Below are 25,083 nucleotides of genomic sequence, written 5' to 3' on the forward strand. Positions count from 1 at the left end.
TTTTTTCATTGTTTGCAAACAGATCATTTTTTCTCTCACTATTTTCTCGCTAAAACTGTGGTGCTCAAAACAGGTGGCTCACCTGCCCTGAATGATGGGTCGCCACTGAACTTATCTAGAACACTGCAGTCCGTCTGGGTGTTTAACCTTCTCAAGTTCCCTCATGTCACCCTGCTCCTCCGTACATTCCACTGGCTTCCAGTCAAAGTTCACATCCACTACAAGACAATGGTGTTTACTTACGGTGCAGCAAGAGGAACTGCCCCATCTCTACCTTCAGGCTATGCTCAAACCCTGTTTCCCAACCCGAGCACTCAGTTCTGACACCTCTGGTCTCATGGCCGTCCCACTGCTACAGGAGGTCAAGCTCCCTCTCAGCCCAGTCAAAGCACTTCTCTGTCCTGGCACCCCAATGGTGGCACCAGCTTCCCTCTGATGCTAGGACAGCAGAGTCCCTGCCCATCTGCCCGAAAAGGTCTGAAACCCTACGTCTTTAAAGAGTACCCCCCCCCCCCAAAAAATACAAATAACACTACTAATAATAATAATAATACAACAAATAATAATAATAGTAATAATAATGTGACACTGACTAATTGAGGAGAAATGTATTTACTGTGATATGTGGTTGTCTCACCTGGGTATCTTAAGATGAATGTACTTAATGTGCTGGTGACATCACAGGGTCAGAGAGAACTCCTGACTGTAGTCATACAAAAACACTCCAGGCACTCAGCCCATAAGAACCATTCATACTGTCAGATCTAATATGAAGAACTGAATACAACCATAAGAACCATTCATACTGTCAGATCTAATATGAAGAACTGAATACAACCATAAGAACCATTCATACTGTCAGATCTAATATGAAGAACTGAATACTAAAGAGAAGAAGAGGTTGACCAGTACATATTCATGTAACTTTATTTTTCATTGGCAGATCAATAAAGTTTGCTTCAATGCAGTTATCCAAACACATTCATGATCAGTAACTAAAATAACTAATCTAGTTTTAAAGACAATTAATAAACACATGTATTCATTTCATAAACTGTGTATCATTAAATAAAGTTGTAAAACAATCCTCCCCAAACTAATGGTGAAAAGTGATCATCACACCATCTCTATCTGATACATGTTAGGGGTGGAAGGTAGCCTAGTGGTTAGAGTGTTGGGCCAATAACCAAAAGGTTTCTAGATTGAATCCCCGAGCTGACAAGGTAAAAATCTGAACCCACTGTTCCTAGGCCACCATTGTAAATAAGAATTGGTTCTTAACTGACTTGCCTAGTTAAACAAAGTTTCAATAAAAACAAATAAAAAGGGTATACTAGCTCCTTCCCACAGAATACTGCAGAGGGACAGCCTGGTCTCAGAGCAAAACGTTTTATATTATACAAAAAACATCAGTGCCACTCCATTTAGTATGTTTGGACTATCACAGTAAATAAACTAAAATATAAACTAAACATGTAAAGTGTTGGTTTCATGAGCTGAAATAAAATCCAGCAATGTCCCATATGCACAAAAAGCTAATGTCTCTCAAATGTTGTGCACAACTTTGTTTATATCCCTGTTAATGAGCATTTCAGCCTTTGTCAAGATAATCCATCCACCTGATAGGTGTGGCATATCAAGATGCTGATAAAACAGCATTATCATTACACAGGTGCACCTTGTGCTGGGGGACAATAAAAGGCCACACAACACAATGTCACATTTGTCTCAAGTTTAGGGAATGTGCAATTGTCATGATGAATGCAGGAATGTCCACCAGAGCTGTTGCCAGAGAACTCAATATTTATATCTCTACCATAAGACACCTCTAAAGTCCTTTTAGAGAATTTGGCAGTACATCCAACCGGCCTCACAACTGCAGATCACATGTATCCACGGCAGCCCAGGACCTCTTCACCTGCAGGATTGTCTGGGAGGGGGGTGAGTCGTATTTATGTCTGTAATAAAGACCTTTTGTGGGGAAAAACTCATGCTGATTGGCTGGGCCTGGCTCCCAAGTGGGCCTATGCCCTCCAAAGTCCCACCCAAGCCTGAGCCCCTGCCCAGTCATGTGAAATCCATAGATTAGGGCCTCATTTATTTCAATTGATTGATATCCTTATACAAACTGTTAATCTTTGAAATTGTTGCGTTTAGATTGTTGTTCAGTATAATACGACTTGTAGGACGTATCAGATGTTAAGAATTACAATTCATATGTTATGTTACGCATTGCTATTCATACAATATGTTACGAACTTGTAATATGTATGATTTCTTACGAATTCCAATTTGTTGTTGCTAACGTTAGCTAGATTAGGGGTGAGGGGTTTAAGGTAGAGTTAAATGGGTTTAGGGGAAAGGTTAGCTAACATGCTAAGTAGTTGCATGCTAAGCTAACATGCTAACATAGCTAAAAAATAGTAAGAAGTTGCAAAGTTGCTAATTAGCTAAATTGCTAAAGTCCTCCTTGATGAGATTCAAACACGCAGCCTTTGGCTAGACGTTTGACTTACACGCTCACCCCTCCACAGAGCAGGAGTAAGGCTTCTCCCGTGTCTAAACATTGGTGTGTTAAGTTGCTATGGTGAGAGAAACTCACCCAAAAGTCAGAGCAGACGTAAGCAGGCTTCTCTCATGCCTGTGTTCTCTGATGAACTTTTTTTCTCCCCTGTGTGTGTTCTCTTATGAACTTTTAGCTGAGTTGATGTTTTGAAGCATTTTACACAGTCAGAGCAGAAGTAAGGCTTCTCTCCTGTGTGTATACGTTCATGTGTTTTTAAGTTGGAAAGTTGAGAGAAACTAGTTCCACAGTCAGAGCAGAAGTAAGGCTTCTCTCCTGTGTGTGTTCTCTGGTGAAGTTTTAGCTCAGTTGCTGTTTTATAACATTTTCCACAGTCAGGGCAGGAGTATGCCTTCTCCCCTGTATGTATACGTTCATGTGATTTTAAGTAGGAAAGGTGAGAGAAACTAGTTCCACAGTCAGGGCAGAAGAAAGGCTTCTCTCCTGTGTGTGTTCTCTGATGAACTTTTAGCTGAGTTGATGTATTGAAGCATTTTACACAGTCAGAGCAAAAGTAAGGCTTCTCTCCTGTGTGTATACGTTCATGTCTATTTAAGTTGGAAAGATGAGAGAAACTAGTTCCACAATCAGAGCAGAAGTAAGGCTTCTCTCCTGTGTGTGTTCTCTGGTGAAGTTTTAGCTCAGTTGCTGTTTTATAACATTTTCCACAGTCAGAGCAGGAGTATGCCTTCTCCCCTGTATGTATACGTTCATGTGATTTTAAGTAGGAAAGTTGAGAGAAACTAGTTCCACAGTCAGGGCAGAAGAAAGGCTTCTCTCCTGTGTGTGTTCTCTGATGAACTTTTAGCTGAGTTGATGTTTTGAAGCATTTTACACAGTCAGAGCAGAAGTAAGGCTTCTCTCCTGTGTGTATACGTTCATGTGATTTTAAGATGGAAAGTTTAGAGAACCTAGTTCCACAGTCAGGGCAAGAAAAAGGCTTCTCTCCTGTGTGTGTTCTCTGATGAACTTTTAGATCAGTTGACGTTGTGAAGCATTTTACACAGTGAGAGCAGGAGTAAGGCTTCTGTCCTGTGTGTGTTCTCTGATGAACTTTTAGTTGAGTTGATGTTCTGAAATATTTTACACAGTCAGAGCAGGAGTATGGCTTCTCCCCTGTATGTATACGTTCATGTGATTGTAAGTGGTTAAGTTTAGAGAACCGAGTTCCACAGTCAGGGCAGGAAAAAGGCTTCTCTCCTGTGTGTGTTCTCTTATGAACTTTTAGCTCATTTGATGTTTTGAAGCATTTTCCACAGCCAGAGCAGGAGTAGGGCTTCTCTCCTGTGTGTATTTTTAGGTGTATTTTTAGCTTTGATAGAAATGGGAAAATCTCTTCACAATGTGGGCAGTGATGAGACCTCTTAGCTCTCTGATCTTCCTGCTGTTGCTCTCTGGATGTAGAGAATGTCTCTACATGGTATCCTGTGTAAACATCAGAAGAACCAGTCAGTTGGTGTGATATACATGTCAATCAAATGTATTTTATGAAGCCCTTTTACATCAGTAGTTGTCACAAAGTCCTTTACAGAAACCCAGCCTAAAATCCCCAAAGAGCAAGCAATGCAGATGTAGAAGCACAGTGGCCACAAAAAACTCGCTAGAAAGCAGGAACCTAGGAAGAAACGTAGAGAGGAACCAGGCTCAGAGCGGTGACCATTCCTCTTCTGGTCATATCGGGTGACAGGTAGCCTAGTGGCTAGAGCAACCGAAAGGTGGCAAGATCAAATCCCCGAGCTGACAAGGTAAAAATCTGTCGTTCTGCCCCTGAATAAGGCAGTTAACCCACTGTTCCTAGGCCGTCATTGAAAATAAGAATTTGTTCCTAACTGACTTGCCTAGTTAACCTGTTTGGGCGCATGTCCAAACGCTAGCGGGACACCTACGACAACATCCGGTGAAATTGCAGAGCGCAAAATTCAAAATACAAAAATCGTAATATTAAACATTCATGAAAATACAAGTGTCTTACATCATTTAAAAGCTTCTTGTTAATCCAACTGCGTTGTCAGATTTCAAAAAACTACAAAATACCTGAAACCCATTCTAAAGACTGTTGACATCTAGTGGAAGCCATAGGAACTGCAATCTGGGTCCTATCTATTTGTATATCCCATAGGCAAGCACTGAAAAAACCTGTGACCTCAAAAAATAAACATTCCGGATGGATTTTCGTGCCATATCAGTTCTGTTATAGTCACAGACATTATTTTAACAGTTTTAGAAACTTCAGAGTGTTTTCTATCCAATGCTATCTAGTATATGCATATCATAGCTTCTGGCCAGTTTACAGGCAGTTTACTTTGGGCACGTCAGTCATCTGAAATTCAGGACAATAACCAGTATGCTAAGGAAGTTAAATAAAGGTAATTTTTTTTATAATAATACAAATAAATACACTACCACTAGTGGTGAAATAAATGAATAAATTCTAAAGATTGGAGTCATTTACAAATGTCCTTGTTTTTGAAAGAAAAGCACATTTCTGTCCATTCAAATTATGTCAAATTGATCAGAAATACAGTGTAGACATTGTTAATGTTGTAAATGACTCTTGTAGCTGGAAACGGCTGAAGATCTCATACAACGCTGTGTACTACTCCCTTCACAGAACAGCGCAAACTGGCTCTAACCAGAATAGTGTCTAGAAGGCCAGCATCCCGGAGTCACCTCTTCACAGTTGACGTTGAGACTGTTGTTTTGCGTGTACTATTTAATTAAGCTGCCAGTTGAGGACTTGTGAGACGTCTGTTTCTCAAACTAGACACTAATGTACTTGTCCTCTTGCCCAGTTGTGCACCGGGGCCTCCCACTGCTCTTTCTATTCTGGTTAAAGCCAGTTTGCGCTGTTCTGTGAAGGGAGTAGAACACAGCGTCCCTCTACCATAAGCTGCCTCCAACGTCATTTTAGAGTATTTGGCAGTGCGTCCAACCGGCCTCACAATCGTAGACCACGTGTAATAACGTCAGCCCAGGACCTGAGGTGGGTCTGGCTGCCAAGTGGGTGGGCCTATGCCTTCCAAGGCCCACCCATGGCTGCACCCCTGCCCAGTCACGTGAAATCTACAGGTTAGGGCCTAATTCATTTCAATTGACTGATGTCCTTATTATATATATATATATATTATAAATTACATTTAACCTTTATTTAACGAGGCAAGTCAGTTAAGAACAAATCTTACTAACAATGACGGCCTACCGGGTAACAGTGGGTTAACTGCATTGTTCAGGGGCAGAACGACAGATTTTTACCTTGTCAGCTCAGGGATTCGATCCAGCAACTTTTCGGTTACTGGCCCAACGCTCTAACCACCAGGCTACCTGCCGCCCCTTATATGAACTGTAACTCGGTAAAATCATTGAAATTGTTGCATGTTGTGTTTATATTTATGTACAATAAACATACAAGAAGCTGGTGAACAGCTACAAAAGGAAGTAAATATCTCAAATAGACTGAAAGATGATGAAATTTCATTCAACTTATGAGCTCCCGAGTGGCACAGCAGTTTAAGGCACTGAAGGCGTCACTACAGACACCCTGGTTAGATTCCAGGCTGTATCACAACCGGCCGTGATTGGGAGTCCCATAGGGCGGCGCACAGTTGACCAAGTGTCGTCCGGGTTTGGCCGGTGTAGGCCGTCATTGTACATAATAATTTGTTATTAACTGACTTGCCTAGTTAAATAAAGGTTAATAATAATAATTGTGAGGCTCTCCATGAGCATTAGCTGCTACGTCACTCAATCCTGTTTTAAAAGTCTCCCTGTGTGACATTCCTTGAGACCAACCAGAAATGTTTCCTTGGCCAAATATTCCCAGATTTTCATAAAAACATGTTCTCTCATTTCTGCATCACCAAATGTTGTGTAAGGCAAAAGAGTAGGCTAGGTGAGCATCAATCACTAGTTCGGTGCAGCAGACTGCAGGGGTGTAGTACTGATAGAGCAATGAGCCGCCACAATGGTTGTCACGTCCTGACCATAGTTCTTATGTGTTTTGCTTGTTTAGTGTTGGTCAGGACGTGAGCTGGGTGGGAATTCTATGTTGTGTGTCTAGTTTGTCTGTTTCTATGTTCAGCCTAATATGGTTCTCAATCAGAGGCAGCTGTCTATCGTTGTCCCTGATTGAGAATCATATATAGGTGGCTTGTTTTGTGTTGGGGTTTTGTGGGTGATTGTTTCCTGTCTCTGTGTTTTGTCTGCACCAGATAGGGCTGTCTCGGTTTTCACATTTGTTATTTGTATAGTGTTACCGTTTATTTCGTCTAAATAAACTTGTTGAACACTAGCCGCACTGCAGTTTGGTCCTCTCCTTCACCTATGGAAGAAAACCGTTACAATGGTGTTTGTTTAGTAAAGGTAGATCAATGTCTTGGACGATCACCTAATGATTAATTAGTAGTCCACATAACCAAATATTATAGCATAACATTACTGTTAAAACAAAAACAACACCTAATTTCTTACGAGATTTTAGAATGGTTTGCCGAATCGTCCCAAACTCAACAGCGCGCCATTAGGCAGAATGTGCTTTGATTAAAACAAAATACAGGAAGTCTATATAATTTAACACCATCTGCTCTAATTTGCTAACCAAACAGTAATTCGAGAAGATTTAAATGCATATTCCCATGAAATTGATTGAGATCGAACGATTGGCATGCAGAAACAGCTTGGTCATTTCACTGGTAAAACGCAAAGAATTATAATTCAATATTGACAGTGATGATGTCATGGCCTATTTTGAAATGAGGTATGCCTAACTTGGTGATTGAGGGTATTAAACATTTTCAACGTTCTTGAGACAATGTGTGGGCAAAGGCAGGCGTACAAGTTTTACAAAGTTTTGCCTCGCAGTGAAGTCTTGAGGTTTTCGGGGATGTGTGATGTCAGAATTACAGAATTCAACCTAGCAATAGACTGGGTCATAACTTATGGAGGTTTAATTTATGAAGATAACTTATAGAGAGAACCTGCTCTTACCATGACTAACAGTTGTTCTAATCTTCTCCTCCTCTTCTTCTTCATCTTTAATGTTGACATTCAGCTCCAGTGTTGGACTGCAGTCTTCCAGCTTCACTGATGCCATCTCTGAATCCTGCAGTGCAAACTAGGCTCCACTGTCACAATCAGGACCCAGTGACTGTAGGTTTCTATTCAGTGTGGAAGGAGAGTGGCAGGCTGGGTTTGTCCTCACTGTTGATGTTACCGGCCTCAGACTTAATCTGAGTCGGCCTGTAGTAATAAAGACAAACGGACACAAAAGTTATTTTCTTGACAGTTCTGGCACTTTATTCTGTAAAAATATTTTCTCTTTTTTCTTGTTCAATTATCTCATTTCAGTAGATCAGGTAGCTAATCCTTGACAAAACATTCATTCACATTAGACACAAAGTACACATTTTAAATTGCACAACATAAATGCACTTAATCTATAGTAGATTTCCTAAATTCACATAAATGCATAAATGACTCAAAAGCCATTTAGTACAAGATTTCAGTATGTTGTAGGCAGACCTACGTAAACATTCTCCTGAATAACCTTGTCTTCACTGTATTATTTCACTCACAAAAACCAATTGTATTTCCCATTCACACCATAGTAAGATTATCAGGGATCGTACAGTGGCAAGTCAAATTCAAGGACTTAAGTACTTTTTCAAGCACTAATATTTATTTACTTGAAGCCCCGTGTGAAAACCCTGAAATATAGATAAATATAGAAACAACTGAATGTGTCTGAATATTAGTACACATGTAAAGGACTGATAATCATTACATTCAGCTTCAAAACTGTAGAGCAACTGAAATGTTCTCTCTCTGATGAGGCACTACCTGCACTGAAGTCCGTTGATGCAGACCTCCTATGGTATCATGGCGGTCCGCAAACAAATGTTTAAGGTCCATGTCTGTCTAATCCTGTACTAAGAAAATAAACCAAGAAATCCTTATTAACTTCTACCACACCCTCCCCTTCCCCAAAAACCCTCCCACACCCCCAATAAACTTTATCAATAGATCAATTTCTGTGTTTGCAAACATTGGGGTCTATATCATGCTGAAACAATCCACCCCCATGTTATCCAGCTTATCAAAAACCATACCGACAGTAACATCCGTTACCCCCAACAACTCTGCTGCAGTTTACAAGATAACTTTCAACCTGGTATTTCTGCTTTACACAATCCAAGTTGTTGATAACCTTACCAATGAAAGCTATGAAGTATATTTTATTCAATATTAAAGTATCCTTTGTCACAGCGCATTTATGGGCGCAAGATTTCTGAACAGCCCTCGAAACCATGTCAGGACTAGTAGAAAGACCAGTTCTGACAGTAGGTCCTCTTACTACGGGACCAGCCATGGAAGCTCCATCAGTCTGACAGTAGGTCCTCTTACTACGGGACCAGCCATGGAAGCTCCATCAGTCTGACAGTAGGTCCTCTTACTACAGGACCAACCATGGAAGCTCCATCAGTCTGACAGTAGGTCCTCTTACTACAGGACCAACCATGGAAGCTCCATCAGTCTGACAGTAGGTCCTCTTACTACAGGACCAGCCATGGAAGCTCCATCAGTCTGACAGTAGGTCCTCTTACTACAGGACCAGCCATGGAAGCTCTATCAGTCTGACAGTAGGTCCTCTTACTACGGGACCAGCCATGGAAGCTCCATCAGTCTGACAGTAGGTCCTCTTACTACGGGACCAGCCATGGAAGCTCAATCAGTCTGACAGTAGGTCCTCTTACTACAGGACCAGCCACTTGGCACATATTTTCACTCAACAGCTACATGTTCCATTCTTTGGCATTTAAAAACACTGTGATGATTCTCCGTTGCTGCTCCAGTTTCAACTGTTCTGCCTGCGGCTATGGAAGCCTGACCTGTTCACCAGACGTGCTGTTTTCAACTCTCTAGAGACAGCAGGAGCGGTAGAGATACTCTGAATGATCGGCTATGAAAAGCCAACTGACATTTACTTCTGAGGTGCTGACCTGTTGCACCCTCGACAACCACTGTGATTATTATTATTTGACACTGCTTGTCATCTATGAACATTTGAACATCTTGGCCATGTTCTGTTATAATCTCCAGCCAGAAGAGGTCTGGCCACCCCTCATAGCCTGGTTCCTCTCAAGGTTTCTTCCTAGGTTCTGGCCTTTCTAGAGAGGTTTTCCTAGCCACTGTGCTTCTACACTTTGCTGTTTGGGGTTTTAGGCTGGGTTTCTGTACAGCACTTTGTGACATCAGCTGATGTAAGAAGGGCTTTATAAATACATTTGATTGGTTGATTGATGAGGCTGGGTCAAAAACTCTGACATTGAAGCTAAGGAATCCTATTCTGTACTTTTCCAGACAAAACCTTCTCAAACCTCAACAGCACTGATAAGCTTTCACTTCTTTAACCCTCTTTCCAACTGATCAACCTTTAGGCTTCAACCACTCTGTCTCCTTCACATGTTCTTTAACAATATCATCCATGGACATAGATATTGGGACCTCAGATTACTCCCTTCAATTTAGCATGGCTTCTGAGCTTCGTCCCATTATGATTTTCCAATTGAAGAATCTTCCCTTGCTGAACCTGACTAGCACACGATATTAACAATCTACCTTTTTAAATGCTTTATTTCACCTTTATTTAACCAGGTAGGCTAGTTCAGAACACATTCTCATTTATGGCCTTGGTTAATCAGATAGGGTGTAAATGAGGCCCTGTTGTCTCCTCAAACACCATCCCAACTTTTTACTGTGACACATTACTACTCTGTTCTTCCTGTCTTTCCACTACAGACCATTCACATACTAGGCCCTCATCCTCCCGCTCCGTATCATCAGAAATGTCGCCCAGATTGATCGAATTCCAGCACAGCTGTTGCTTCTCAAACTCTCTCCATTTCCATTGTTTCAGGGGTGTCAAACTCATTCCATTGAGGGCCTAGTCTCCGCGGGTTACATTTTTTTCTCCATTTCAATTATAACCTAGACAATCAGATGAGCGGAGTTCCTTTATAATTAGTGACCTTAATTCATTAATCAAGTATAAGGGTGGAGCGAAAACCCGCAGACACTTGGTCCTCCTTGGAATGAGTTTGATAAGTGCTCCGATTCATCCGCATGAATCGACGCCATTCCATGCAGTTGGCCTCTCTCTCCAAATGGTGAAGGAAAACTTTAGTTAGCTTCCCTCTATTTTGACACTCCATCACACAGCCTCATGTCGCCATTTCATCACGAGCAAACTCCTCGTAAGACGACCGAAACCGTTGAAGCAGCCATTTGAAGAGCCTCGTCCGAATCATCCTGATCTCGCGAGCTTACATTTACGAAACAGTGTATGTAAACTCGCGAGATCAAGACGGTTCGGGCGAGGCTATTTACCAGCTCATAAACAACATTTTACACAAAACCAAGAACATGTAAAAACGAACTCAAATAGGTGGAAGCTTTATGCAATGACTGACAAAATTATGTTCATACACTCAGACAAACCCGAAGTCTACCTAAGTGACTTGTAAAAACGTTTTTAATCACGTTCTTCACTCACTCGGTTTGACCCCAAAATAACAAATACAATTAAAACCTTTACCAAACGTGAAAATATCTTGACGAATTTGTTACCTAGCATGTTATATATTCTTTCGACATTATAAAGTTTAAACGTGCTATTACATACCTACAATAATACAGTTGAAACGAACACAACCACTAACGACATTACACAGTTCTTTCGTTTTCTACCCGGAACTTCCTGTTCCCCTCTACGACAATGCAACAGCATCATCTTCTTCTCTGGTATACTGACATTTGCACAAATATAACGTGTCTACCGCCACCTACTGTACGGTTACAGCACAGTTCTGTCGTTTTCTAACCGGAACTTCCTGTTCCCCACTACGACATAACAACAGCGTCATCTTCTTCTCTGGTATACTGACATTTACACAAATATAACGTGTCTGCCGCCACCTACTGTACGGTTAGTAAACTGTAGAAAAATATACATTTCCAATGAGGAAAAGGGCAGGGGGAACAACATCAAAACAAAATACAAAAATAGATAAATAAAAACGTCCCACTGCTTCAGTCACAGTCCTATTCAATTCACATCTCTACACAGTCTCATGGGCCTCGTAGGGTGGAACATCTTAAGTCACAGTCCTATTCAATTCACATCTCTACACAGTCTCATGGGCCTCGTAGGGAGGAACATCTTCAGTCACAGTCCTATTCAAATCACATCCCTACACAGTCTCATGGGCCTCGTAGGGTGGAACATCTTCAGTCACAGTCCTATTCAAACTACAGTGTATGATATATATAGGACAATTGTTCAATTCACACATCCCAACTGCATCTGATCTGGCGGACTCACTAAACACAAATACTTTGTTAGTAAATTATGGGTGTGATCTTAAATTCAATCTGGAGTGCCAGAGTGTGCTTGGGCGTTCGTAAATTCAGAGCGTTGTCAGATTGTCAGTTCGTATCGCTCTCGGAGCGTTCAGAGCCACACTGGACGCTCTGGCGGAGGAGTAGGGTTTTATTTATTACATTATTTATACTTTTAATAAGTAAGTATATTTTAGCAATTACATTTACTTTTGATACTTATGTATATGTTAAACCAAATACGTTTAGACTTTTACGCAAGTAGTATTTTACTGGGTGGCTTTCACTTTTACCTTGATAGGAAAGGACTCAAGTATCTTTACTTTTACTCAAGTTTGACAATTATAAACAAAATAATACAAATGGGTATTTTTCCACCCCTGCCTGCAATGCTTCCAGTGTTAATTCCTGAACTGGGGAGCATCAATTGGTGTAAACTAGATAACATGAAACACCCGATATCAGAGAACGGCCCTAAATGCGGTCTGCAATTACACCCTTCTCGGATCAAGGGGGCAGGCTTCCAGTCTATAAGCATGCTTTCCACTGTGCTCAGAGGGCATTTTCCGTACTGCAGTTCAGCTGAAGCACGGCCCAACTCCCATTGATGGCCCCATAGCGAAGTCAATTTAAAAAAAAAGACAATTTGGTTATCAAGTTTGTAAATAAAAAATCAATTGAATTATTCAAGTAATTGCCTTAAGAGTCAGATGTTATCCCATCACTCACAGCCAAAGTTATTAACTATTTTAGATTCATGCTGTGAGGTGGGTGAGCTTATGCCACATGCAGATGCTGAAGGGAAAACACACCTCTTGACCTGCGTGTGCATAATGTAGGTCAAGGTGCAGCCTCGTCTCATAGACTAGACGTAACATAGTAAATATAAATCAGGGACTCTCAAAAATAGTGTGAAATGTTACGTTTTTATGCTTACATCAAACAGATGGTTACTTAATAAATGGAATTTGGTGGTGCTGTACTGTAACAGCGAGCTGAGAAAGTTGAAAGTATTGACGCCAGGGATATATTGTTGGTGACTGTGTGTTCCTTCATTAGTTTTGTGTTTTTTATTCATTTATTTCTGGTACTCTCCTTCCTGAGAGGCATGAGGCCTGTGTGGCGTTGCACTGTTAAAATCATCCCAGTGTGGAGATGAAACACATGTGTGTTACAAAGCCACATGCTCTGTCCTCTCTGCTCTACCTAGGTGTTTTAACGTGGGTAATACAGAGATAATACTAATACCGAGAGAACCACTGCTCTATCTAGGTGTTTTAATGTGGGTAATACTAATACAGAGATAACCATTGAACATGCATTTTCCATTATTTCATTGTTTACCACTTCAGTTCCTTAAATGTGTAGTTTAAAACATATACAGGGCATTATACAAGACCCCATGACGACATTTTCCACATTTTGTTACGTTACAGCCTTATACGAAAATTGATTAAATGCATTTTTCCCCCCTCATCAATATACACACTATACCCCATAATGACAAAGTGAAAATACGTTTTTAGAAATATTTTCCAATGTATAAAAATGAACAGCTTATTTGCATAAGTATTCAGACCCTTTGCTCAGACTTGAAATTGAGCTCAAGTGCATCCAGTTTCCATTGATCATCCTTGAGATGTTTCTACAACTTGTCTGGAGTCCACATGTAGTAAATTCAAATGATTGGACATGATTTGGAAAGGAACACACCTGTCTATATAAGGTCCCACAGTTGACAGTGCATGTCAGAGCAAAAACCAAGCAATGAAATCAAAGAAATTGTCCGTCGAGCTTCGAGACAGGTTTGTTGCAAGGCACAGATCTGAGGAAGAAAACCAAAACATTTCTCAAATCTCTGTTGGCTGGGCTCCCTGCTTGTGCCGTCAAACTCCTGCCCCACGTTGGGCGCAAACCTTTTAAGGGCTCCCGAGTGGCGCAGTGGTCTAAGGCACTGCATCACTACAGTCCCTGGTTCGAATCCAGGCTGAATCACATCCAGCCGTGATTGGGAGTCCCACAGGGAAGCGCACAATTGGCCCAGCATCGTCCGGGTTTGGCCGGGGTAGGCCGTCATTTTAAATAACTATTTGTTCTTAACTGACTTGGCTAGATAAATAAAGATTAAATAAAACTATTTTTAAAAAGTGGGATGCATTGCCAGCAAAGCCACTACACAACAAGACACTAAACAATACATTAATTGCACTAAAACGGTGCCCACAAACTGTTAGGGCCTACATAAAGCTGTCCCAACAGCATAGTCTCAACAGTTTACCACTGCTACACCTGGCTATCAGCGGAGCCTTGTCTGGCAGCGAAACAGTTCATTCAGCCTCATTCACTGCCTTTAAAAAAAACATTTTCTTGTCAATAGGGGGGCGCTGTTTTCACTTTGGAAAAAATCGTGCCCAAATTAAATGGCCTCGTACAATATGCATATTATTATTACTATTGGATAGAAAACACTGTGAAGTTTCTAAAACTGTTTGAATTATATCTGTGAGTAAAACAGAACTCATTTGGCAGCAAACTTCCATACAGGAAGTGAAAAATCTGAAAACGAGGCTCTGTTTCAGGGCCTGCCTATTCAACTGGCTTTTATTTATCGATATGTATGCACTTCATACGCCTTCCACTAGATGTCAACAGGCAGTGGAAGGTGGAATGGGGTGTCTAGCTTGATCTGAGGTCGAATAAGAGCTTTTGGAGTGACAGGTCCGGTATTTTCTTTGTCTTCGATGGCGCGCGAGGGACCTCGACATTGTCTTCTGAAAAGCGTTCTGTATACACGGCGAATATCTCCGGCTATGATTTTATTTGATACATATGATAATAACATCATAAAGTAGGTTTTTTCAACAGAGTTTTATCAGTTTATTGGGACTTTTGGAGTTTTCCGTTCTTTGCGCCAAGAGAGGATGGGAATGTTAGCAACCTTGGCTAGCATTGTGGAGCGAATTCGACAGAAGAAATGGACATTCTAAAACCAAACAACGATTTCTTCTGGAAATAGGACTCCTTGTACAACATTCTGATGGAAGCTCAGCAAAAGTAAGAAAACATTTATGATGTTATTTCGTATTTCTGTGGAATATGTAGAATCCAACAGGGCGGAGATTATGTGAGCGCTGTCTCACAATAATGTATTTTGTATGTTGTAGTAAAGTTATTTTTAAAAATCTAACACAGCGGTTGCATTAAGAACCAGTGTATCTTTCATTTGCCATACAACAAGTATTTCTATGTAAAGTTTATGATGAGTTCTTTGGTCAGATTAGGTGAGTGTCCAAAATATCTCCGGACATTCTGGGAAAATGTTGCTACGTATTCACAATGTACAACCACGATTTGCAGCTCTAAATATGCACATTTTCGAACAAAACATAAATGTATTGTATAACATGATGTTATAAGACTGTCATCTGATGAAGTTGTCCAAAGGTTAGTGATTCATTTTATATTTATTGCTGGTTTTTGCGAAAGCTACCTTTGCTGTGAATAAATGCCGTTGTGTGTTTGGCTATTGTGGTAAGCTAATATAATTCTATATTGTGTTTTCACTGTAAAACACTTAAAAGATCTGAAATATTGACTGGATTCACAAGATGTTTATCTTTCATTTGCTGTACACCATGTCTTTTTCATAAATGTTTTATGATGAGTATTTATGTATTTCACGTTGCTCTCTGTAATTATTCTGGCTGCTTTGGTGCTATTTTTGATGGTGTCTGCAATGTAAAACTATGATTTATACCTCAAATATGCACATTTTTGAACAAAACATAAATGTATTGTATAACATGTTATAAGACTGTCATCTGATGAAGTTGTTTCTTGGTTAGTGACAAATTTTATCTCTATTTTGTCGGTTTTGTGAAAGCTACCTATGCGGTGGAAACATGGTGAAAATATGCGGTTGTGTGTTTGGCTATTGTGGTTAGCTAATAGAAATACATAGTGTTTTCGCTGTAAAACATTTGAAAAATCGGAAATGATGGCTGGATTCACAAGATGTTAATCTTTCATTTGCTGTATTGGACTTGTGATTTCATGAAAATTATATTATATGATATCCCTGTCCCGTTAGCTGACTAGCATAGCCTAGCCTTTTTTGATGAGGAGGATCCCGGATCCGGGAGGGTGATGAAGTAGAGGTTAAACAAATGTGGTTTCTACTGACATTTGAGATGTACAAACTATGGCATAAGGGGACGAAAAGCGGATAAGAGGCAATCTGTAATTTCGATTAAGACATTAATGAGCGAGCTTGGACGGACGTAGTCAATATAACTATTTGTTCACCACTTTTGAAATGCACAGCGACAAAATTCAGAACATGGGCCGTTCTTACAGTGTTCTCCCTGTGCGCCAAGTCAAAACCGTAGGATAAATAAAGGGGCATATAAGTAGACAATGAAAACCCTTACAATATTCAATGATTACATTTCTCTAAAACAGGTTATAGGCTACATGTGAACCACCAAGTCAGAACAGTGGGCAAAATTAAGAGGTGAAAATAGTGGTGAGGCACACAAGGTGAGGCACATGGGCTACTAACATCTTACTACACAACATACACTTAGTATTACTTTCTTAGCTACAGTATACACATCTCCCTGGCATATTACATCATTTATGCAACAGCTTACAAGACATTTTTTGACTCACCTTGTTGTGTTGTGCTCACTTGAACAGGAAGGTGGCGCGGCAGTCCTTCGTGGGCATATTTTGTCATCAAACTTTGTCATCAAAGTCTGTCTTTCTCTGGATTTATGGTGCTTTCAAGACAACTGGGAACTCAGTAAAAAAAAATATGACGTCAGCGATCTTCAGGTCGTAGCTGTAGAAAAAGGCCTGAGTTCCCAATTTTCAATTCCGAGTTGGATGAAAGTTCAAAAAGTATTTTTCAGTCGTAGCTTGTTTTCCCCCGAGTTCCCAGTTGTCTTGAACTCACTCAAGTCAGATTTTGCAGAACCGAGTGAAGTTGTTTTGAGCGCGGCACAAATCAAGCTTCATTGACAGCACGGCCAATGTTAAATGTTTACAATTATAAACTAGGAAAAGAGCCCCTTAATCTTAGACTTGGGACCACACAGCCACTCCACTGAATACCAGGCTAATGATTGCTTTGCAAAGCTTGCAGTTAGCCACTGATTCCTTGACAAACCACTCATTGTTGAATTTGCAAATTCCAACTTGTTTTGTAATGCTTATCTCCAATGGCCGGTGAGAACCGATACGTTTAATCTATAATTTCTCATTATTTCTCTTCATATGACAAAGATTAAAAAGGATTTGCCAGTAGATTGTCGACTTGATTCATGATGATGACTGCTAGCTCAGATTTTGAAAGTATGATGTTGACATGATCAGTCCAATCAAAGCGACTGTAGATATCACATGATTTGACGTTATTTTATCTGTGGACAATGACCTTGAGCCTTCTTGGATGGGCACTTCTAATGTAACTCTATGGCAGCACCCACGGGGCTTGAATTTTCAAGTTCTACCCTTAGGCTTGGCAGTGTTGTATTGTCCCCATGAATGACAGAACACTGAGCCAATCACGGCGCAAAGCTCCTTATTTTCTGCTGGCTTGCCCCATCTCAACAGAAAGCACTGAGCTAGGCTGAAACACCTGCATTTTGGAGTTGCCTTACTCAACAAAACAAAAAAGAGACCATGTTTGTATGCGGCTTAATTAATAACTCAATTATATATATGTTGTTTTTTTACATTGTTTGCACACAGATCATTTTTTTCACGCTTTTTTAGCGCTAAAACTGTGGGGCTCAAAACAGGTGGCCCACCTGCCCTGAATGATGGGTCGCCACTGAACTTATCTAGAACACTGCAGTCCGTCTGGGTGTTTAACCTTCCCAAGTTCCCCCATGTCACCCTGCTCCTCCGTACATTCCACTGGCTTCCAGTCGAAGCTCACATCCACTACAAGACAATGGTGTTTACTTACGGTGCAGCAAGAGGAACAGCCCCATCTCTACCTTCAGGCTATGCTCCAACCCTGTATCCCAACCTGAGCACTCAGTTCTGACACCTCTGGTCTCATGGCCGTCCCACTGCTACAGGAGGTCAAGCTCCCTCTCAGCCCAGTCAAAGCACTTCTCTGTCCTGGCACCCCAATGGTGGCACCAGCTTCCCTCTGATGCTAGGACAGCAGAGTCCCTGCCCATCTGCCCGAAAAGGTCTGAAACCCTATGTCTTTAAAGACAACCCCCCCCCCCCAAAAAAATACAAATAATAACAATAATAATACAAATAATAATAATAGTAATAATAATGTGACACTGACTAATTGAGGAGAAATGTATTTACTGTGATATGTGGTTGTCTCACCTGGCTGTCTTAAGAACTCCTGACTGTAGTCATACAAAAACACTCCAGGCACTCAGCCCATAAGAACCATTCATACTGTCAGATCTATTATGAAGAACTGAATACAGCCATAAGAACCATTCATACTGTCACATCTAATATGAAGAACTGAATACAACCATAAGAACCATTCATACTGTCAGATCTAATATGAAGAACTGAATACTAAAGAGAAGAAGAGGTTGACCAGTACATATTCATGTAACTTTATTTTTCATTGGCAGATCAATAAAGTTTGCTTCAATGCAGTTATCCAAACACATTCATGATCAGTAACTAAAATAACTAATCTAACTATAAAGACAATTAATAAACACATGTATTCATTTCATAAACTGTGTATCATTAAATAGAGTTGTAAAACAATCCCCCCCAAACTAGTGGTGAAAAGTGATCATCACACCATCTCTATCTGATACATGTTAGGGGTGGAAGGTAGCCTAGTGGTTAGAGCATTGGGCCAGTACCCAAAAGGTTGCTAGATCAAATCCCCGAGCTGACAAGGTAAAAATCTGAACCCACTAGGCCACCATTGTAAATAAGAATTGGTTCTTAACTGACTTGCCTAGTTAAACAAAGGTTCAATAAAAACAAATAAAAAGGGTATACTAGCTCCTTCCCACAGAATACTGCAGAGGGACAGCCTGGTCTCAGAGCAAAACGTTTTATAATATACAAAAACTTCAGTGCCACTCCATTTAGTATGTTAGGTAACATTACATTGGACTACCAATATAAACTGAACTAAAATATAAACTAAACATGTAAAGTGTTGGTTTCATGAGCATGAAATAAAAAAATCCAGCAATGTTCCATATGCACAAAAAGCTAATGTCTCTCAAATGTTGTGCACAACTTTGTTTATATCTCTGTTAATGAGCATTTCAGCCTTTGTCAAGATAATCCATCCACCTGACAGGTGTGGCATATCAAGATGCTGATAAAACAGCATTATCATTACACAGGTGCACCTTGTGCTGGGGGACAATAAAAGGCCACACAACACAATGTCACATTTGTCTCAAGTTTAGGGAATGTGCAATTGTCATGATGAATGCAGGAATGTCCACCAGAGCTGTTGCCAGAGAACTCAATATTTATATCTCTACCATAAGACACGTCTAAAGTCCTTTTAGAGAATTTGGCAGTACATCCAACCGGCCTCACAACTACATGTATCCACGGCAGCCCAGGATCTCTTCACCTGCACGATTGTCTGGGAGGGGGCTGAGTAGTATTTATGTCTGTAATAAAGACCTTTTGTGGGGAAAAACTCATGCTGATTGGCTGGGCCTTGCTCCCAAGTGGGCCTATGCCCTCCCAAATCCCACCCAAGCCTGAGCCCCTGCCCAGTCATGTGAAATCCATAGATTAGGGCCTCATTTATTTCAATTGATTGATATCCTTATACAAACGGTTAATCTTTGAAATTGTTGCGTTTAGATTGTTGTTCAGTATAATACGACTTGTAGGACGTATCAGATGTTAAGAATTACAATTCATATGTTATGTTACGCATTGCTATTCATACAATATGTTACAAACTTGTAATATGTATGATTTCTTACGAATTCCAATTTGTTGTTGCTAACGTTAGCTAGGTTAGGGGTGAGGGGTTTAAGGTAGAGTTAAATGGGTTTAGGGGAAAGGTTAGCTAACATGCTAAGTAGTTGCATGCTAAGCTAACATGCTAACATAGCTAAAAAATAGTAAGAAGTTGCAAAGTTGCTAATTAGCTAAATTGCTAAAGTCCTCCTTGATGAGATTCAAACACGCAGCCTTTGGCTAGACGTTTGACTTACACACTCACCCCTCCACAGAGCAGGAGTAAGGCTTCTCCCGTGTCTAAACATTGGTGTGTTAAGTTGCTATGGTGAGAGAAACTCACCCAAAAGTCAGAGCAGACGTAAGCAGGCTTCTCTCATGCCTGTGTTCTCTGATGAACTTTTTTTCTCCCCTGTGTGTGTTCTCTTATGAACTTTTAGCTGAGTTGATGTTTTGAAGCATTTTACACAGTCAGAGCAGGAGTATGCCTTCTCCCCTGTATGTATACGTTCATGTGATTTTAAGTAGGAAAGTTGAGAGAAACTAGTTCCACAGTCAGGGCAGAAGAAAGGCTTCTGTCCTGTGTGTGTTCTCTGATGAACTTTTAGCTCATTTGATGTTTTTAAACATTTTCCACAGTATGAGCAGGAATAAGGCTTCTCTCCTGTGTGTGTTCTCTGATGAACTTTTAGCTCCTTTGATGTTTTGAAGCATTTTCCACAGTCAGAGCAGGAGTATGGCTTCTCCCCTGTATGTATACGTTCATGTGATTTTAAGAGGTCAAGTTTATAGAACCTAGTTCCACAGTCAGGGCAGGAATAAGGCTTCTCTCCTGTGTGTGTTCTCTGATGAACTTTTAGATCAGTTGACGTTGTGAAGCAGTTTCCACAGTCAGAGCAGGAGTAAGGCTTCTCTCCTGTGTGTGTTCTCTGATGAACTTTTAGCTGAGTTGATGTTTTGAAGCATTTTACACAGTCAGAGCAGAAGTAAGGCTTCTCTCCTGTGTGTATACGTTCATGTGATTTTAAGATGGAAAGTTTAGAGAACCTAGTTCCACAGTCAGGGCAAGAAAAAGGCTTCTCTCCTGTGTGTGTTCTCTGATGAACTTTTAGATCAGTTGACGTTGTGAAGCATTTTTCACAGTCAGAGCAGGAGTAAGGCTTCTCTCCTGTGTGTGTTCTCTGATGAACCTTTAGCTGAGTTGATGTTCTGAAATATTTTACACAGTCAGAGCAGGAGTATGGCTTCTCCCCTGTATGTATACGTTCATGTGATTTTAAGTGGTCTAGTTTAGAGAACCGAGTTCCACAGTCAGGGCAGGAAAAAGGCTTCTCTCCTGTGTGTGTTCTCTTATGAACTTTTAGCTGAGTTGATGTTTTGAAGCATTTTCCACAGCCAGAGCAGGAGTAGGGCTTCTCTCCTGTGTGTATTTTTAGGTGTATTTTTAGCTTTGATAGAAATGGGAAAATCTCTTCACAATGTGGGCAGTGATGAGACCTCTTAGCTCTCTGATCTTCCTGCTGTTGCTCTCTGGATGTAGAGAATGTCTCTACATGGTATCCTGTGTAAACATCAGAAGAACCAGTCAGTTGGTGTGATATACATGTCAATCAAATGTATTTTATGAAGCCCTTTTACATCAGTAGTTGTCACAAAGTCCTTTACAGAAACCCAGCCTAAAATCCCCAAAGAGCAAGCAATGCAGATGTAGAAGCACAGTGGCCACAAAAAACTCGCTAGAAAGCAGGAACCTAGGAAGAAACGTAGAGAGGAACCAGGCTCAGAGCGGTGACCATTCCTCTTCTGGTCATATCGGGTGACAGGTAGCCTAGTGGCTAGAGCAACCGAAAGGTTGCAAGATCAAATCCCCGAGCTGACAAGGTAAAAATCTGTCGTTCTGCCCCTGAATAAGGCAGTTAACCCACTGTTCCTAGGCCGTCATTGAAAATAAGAATTTGTTCTTAACTGACTTGCCTAGTTAACCTGTTTGGGCGCATGTCCAAACGCTAGCGGGACACCTACGACAACATCCGGTGAAATTGCAGAGCGCGAAATTCAAAATACAAAAATCGTAATATTAAACATTCATGAAAATACAAGTGTCTTACATCATTTAAAAGCTTCTTGTTAATCCAACTGCGTTGTCAGATTTGAAAAAGGCTTTACGGAGAAAGCATACCATGCGATTATCTGAGGACAGCGCCCCACGTCAAAATACTTTTTAAACCAGCACAGGCGTCACAAAATCACAGACAGCAATTAAATAAATCACTTACCTCTGAAGATCTTCATCTGATTGCAATCCCAAGGGTCCCAGCTACACAATGAATGGTCGTTTTGTTCGATAAAGTCCTTCATCATATCCCAAAAATGTCAGTTTAGATGGCGCGCTTGATTCAGTAAGTCACTCGTTCAACATGCACACAAACGAATCCAAAAAGTTACCAGTAAAGTTCGTCCAAACAAGTCAAACGATGTTTCTAATTAATCCTCAGGTATTCTAATATCTAAATAAACAATCATATTTAAGACAGAGAATAGTGTGTTTAATAGCGGAGATAAATAACGAAGAGCGCACTCTCGTTGATGCACGCAACATGACTACTTTTCTAATGGGGGACACCTTGGAAAAACTACAAATACCTGAAACATATTCTAAAGACTGTTGACATCTAGTGGAAGCCATAGGAACTGCAATCTGGGTCCTATCTATTTGTATATCCCATAGGCAAGCACTGAAAAAACCTGTCACCTCAAAAAATAAACATTCCGGATGGATTTTCGTGCCATATCAGTTCTGTTATAGTCACAGACATTATTTTAACAGTTTTAGAAACTTCAGAGTGTTTTCTATCCAATGCTATCTAGTATATGCATATCCTAGCTTCTGGGCAGTTTACAGGCAGTTTACTTTGGGCACGTCAGTCATCTGAAATTCAGGACAATAACCAGTATGCTAAGGAAGTTAAATAAAGGTATATTTTAAATAATAATACAAATAAATACACTACCATTAGTGGTGAAATAAATGAATAAATTCTAAAGATTGGAGTCATTTACAAATGTCCTTGTTTTTGAAAGAAAAGCACATATTTTTGTCCATTCAAATAATGTCAAATTGATCAGAAATACAGTGTAGACATTGTTAATGTTGTAAATGACTATTGTAGCTGGAAACGGCTGAAGATCTCGTACAACGCTGTGTACTACTCCCTTCACAGAACAGCGCAAACTGGCACTAACCAGAATAGTGTCTAGAAGGCCAGCATCCCGGAGTCACCTCTTCACAGTTGACGTTGAGACTGTTGTTTTGCGTGTACTATTTAATTAAGCTGCCAGTTGAGGACTTGTGAGACATCTGTTTCTCAAACTAGACACTAATGTACTTGTCCTCTTGCCCAGTTGTGCACCGGGGCCTCCCACTCCTCTTTCTATTCTGGTTAAAGCCAGTTTGCGCTGTTCTGTGAAGGGAGTAGAACACAGCGTCCCTCTACCATAAGCTGCCTCCAACGTCGTGTTAGAGTATTTGGCAGTACGTCCAACCGGCCTCACAATCGTAGACCACGTGGAACAACGTCAGCCCAGGACCTGAGGTGGGTCTGGCTGCCAAGTGGGTGGGCCTATGCCTTCCAAGGCCCACCTATGGCTGCACCCCTGCCCAGTCACGTGCAATCTACAGGTTAGGGCCTAATTCATTTCAATTGACTGATGTCCTTATTATATATATATTTTTTTTAAATTAGATTTAACCTTTATTTAACTAGGCAAGTAAGTTAAGAACAATTCTTGATGGCCAATGATGGCCTTCCGGGGAACAGTGGGTTAACTGCATTGTCCAGGGGCAGAACGACAGATTTTTACCTTGTCAGCTCAGGGATTCGATTCAGCAACCTTTCGGTTACTGGCCCAACGCTCTAACCACCAGGCTACCTGCCGCCCCTTATATGAACTGTAACTCAGAAAAATCTTTGAAATTGTTGCATGTTGTGTTTATATTTATGTACAATAAACATAAAAGAAGCTGGTGAATAGCTACAAAAGGAAGTAAATATCCCTAATAGACTGAAAGATGATGGAATTTCATTCAACTTATGAGCTCCCGAGTCGCACAGCAGTTTAAGGCACTGCATCTCAGTGCTAGAGGCGTCACTACAGACACCCTGGTTAGATTCCAGGCTGTATCACAACCGGCCGTGATTGGGAGTCCCATAGGGCGGCGCACAATTGGCCAAGTGTCGTCCGGGTTTGGCCGGTGTAGGCCGTCATTGTAAATAATAATTTGTTCTTAACTGACTTGCCTAGTTAAATAAAGGTTAAAAATAATAATTGTGAGGCTCTCCATGAGCATTAGCTGCTACTTCACTCAATCCTGTTTTAAAAAGTCTCCCTGTGTGACATTCCTTGAGACCAACCAGAAATGTTTCCTTGGCCAAATATTCCCAGATTTTCATAAAATCAGCCAAACATGTTCTATCGTTTCTGCATCACCAAATGTTGTGTAAGGCAAAAGAGTAGGCTAGGTGAGCATCAATCACTAGTTCGGTGCAGCAGACTGCAGGGGTGTAGTACTGATAGAGCAATGAGCCGCCACAATGGTTATCACGTCCTGACCATAGTTCTTATGTGTTTTGCTTGTTTAGTGTTGGTCAGGACGTGAGCTGGGTGGGAATTCTATGTTGTGTGTCTAGTTTGTCTGTTTCTATGTTCAGCCTAATATGGTTCTCAATCAGAGGCAGCTGTCTATCGTTGTCCCTGATTGAGAATCATATATAGGTGGCTTGTTTTGTGTTGGGGTTTTGTGGGTGATTGTTTCCTGTCTCTGTGTTTTGTCTGCACCAGATAGGGCTGTCTCGGTTTTCACATTTGTTATTTTGTTATTTGTATAGTGTTACCGTTTATTTCGTCTAATTAAACATGTTGAACACTAGCCGCGCTGCAGTTTGGTCCTCTCCTTCACCTATGGAAGAAAACCGTTACAATGGTGTTTGTTTAGTAAAGGTAGATCAATGTCTTGGACGATCACCTAATGATTAATTAGTAGTCCACATAACCAAATATTATAGCATAACATTACTGTTACAACAAAAACAACACCTAATTTCTTACGAGATTTTAGAATGGTTTGCTGAATCGTCTCAAACTCAACAGCGTGCCATTAGGCAGAATGTGCTTTGATTAACTTCTAC

General features: G+C 40.7%; 3 protein-coding genes across 8 annotated transcripts in view; 1 reads left to right on the forward strand and 2 right to left on the reverse strand.

Annotated features, from left to right (window-relative positions):
• LOC139533058 (zinc finger protein 79-like) overlaps positions 1–11,334 on the reverse strand; it is a 34,112-nt gene extending 22,778 nt beyond the window's left edge. Inside the window, exons 1-3 of one of the 2 annotated variants that reach the window (XM_071331276.1) lie at positions 11,241–11,334; positions 7,547–7,798; positions 902–3,988 (exon numbers count right to left, since the gene is read on the reverse strand). In XM_071331276.1, coding sequence (XP_071187377.1) covers positions 2,610–3,988; positions 7,547–7,652 — 1,485 coding nt within the window. In that variant the 5' untranslated portion in view covers positions 7,653–7,798; positions 11,241–11,334 and the 3' untranslated portion in view covers positions 902–2,609. The other variant, XM_071331277.1, reaches the window with a different exon arrangement.
• LOC139533057 (zinc finger protein 135-like) overlaps positions 1–25,083 on the forward strand; it is a 545,377-nt gene that overhangs the window by 381,189 nt on the left and 139,105 nt on the right. The gene's annotated exons all lie outside the window — the stretch shown is intronic.
• LOC139533048 (zinc finger protein 658B-like) overlaps positions 18,530–25,083 on the reverse strand; it is a 33,589-nt gene continuing 27,035 nt past the window's right edge. For all 4 annotated transcript variants that reach the window (XM_071331254.1, XM_071331251.1, XM_071331253.1 and 1 more), the window contains one exon: positions 18,530–21,458. In XM_071331254.1, the coding sequence (XP_071187355.1) occupies positions 20,248–21,458 (1,211 nt within the window). In that variant the 3' untranslated portion in view covers positions 18,530–20,247. The remainder of the gene's footprint in view (positions 21,459–25,083) is intronic.

This window comes from Salvelinus alpinus, chromosome 10, assembly GCF_045679555.1.
Source record: "Salvelinus alpinus chromosome 10, SLU_Salpinus.1, whole genome shotgun sequence".
Classification (NCBI taxonomy): domain Eukaryota; kingdom Metazoa; phylum Chordata; class Actinopteri; order Salmoniformes; family Salmonidae; genus Salvelinus; species Salvelinus alpinus.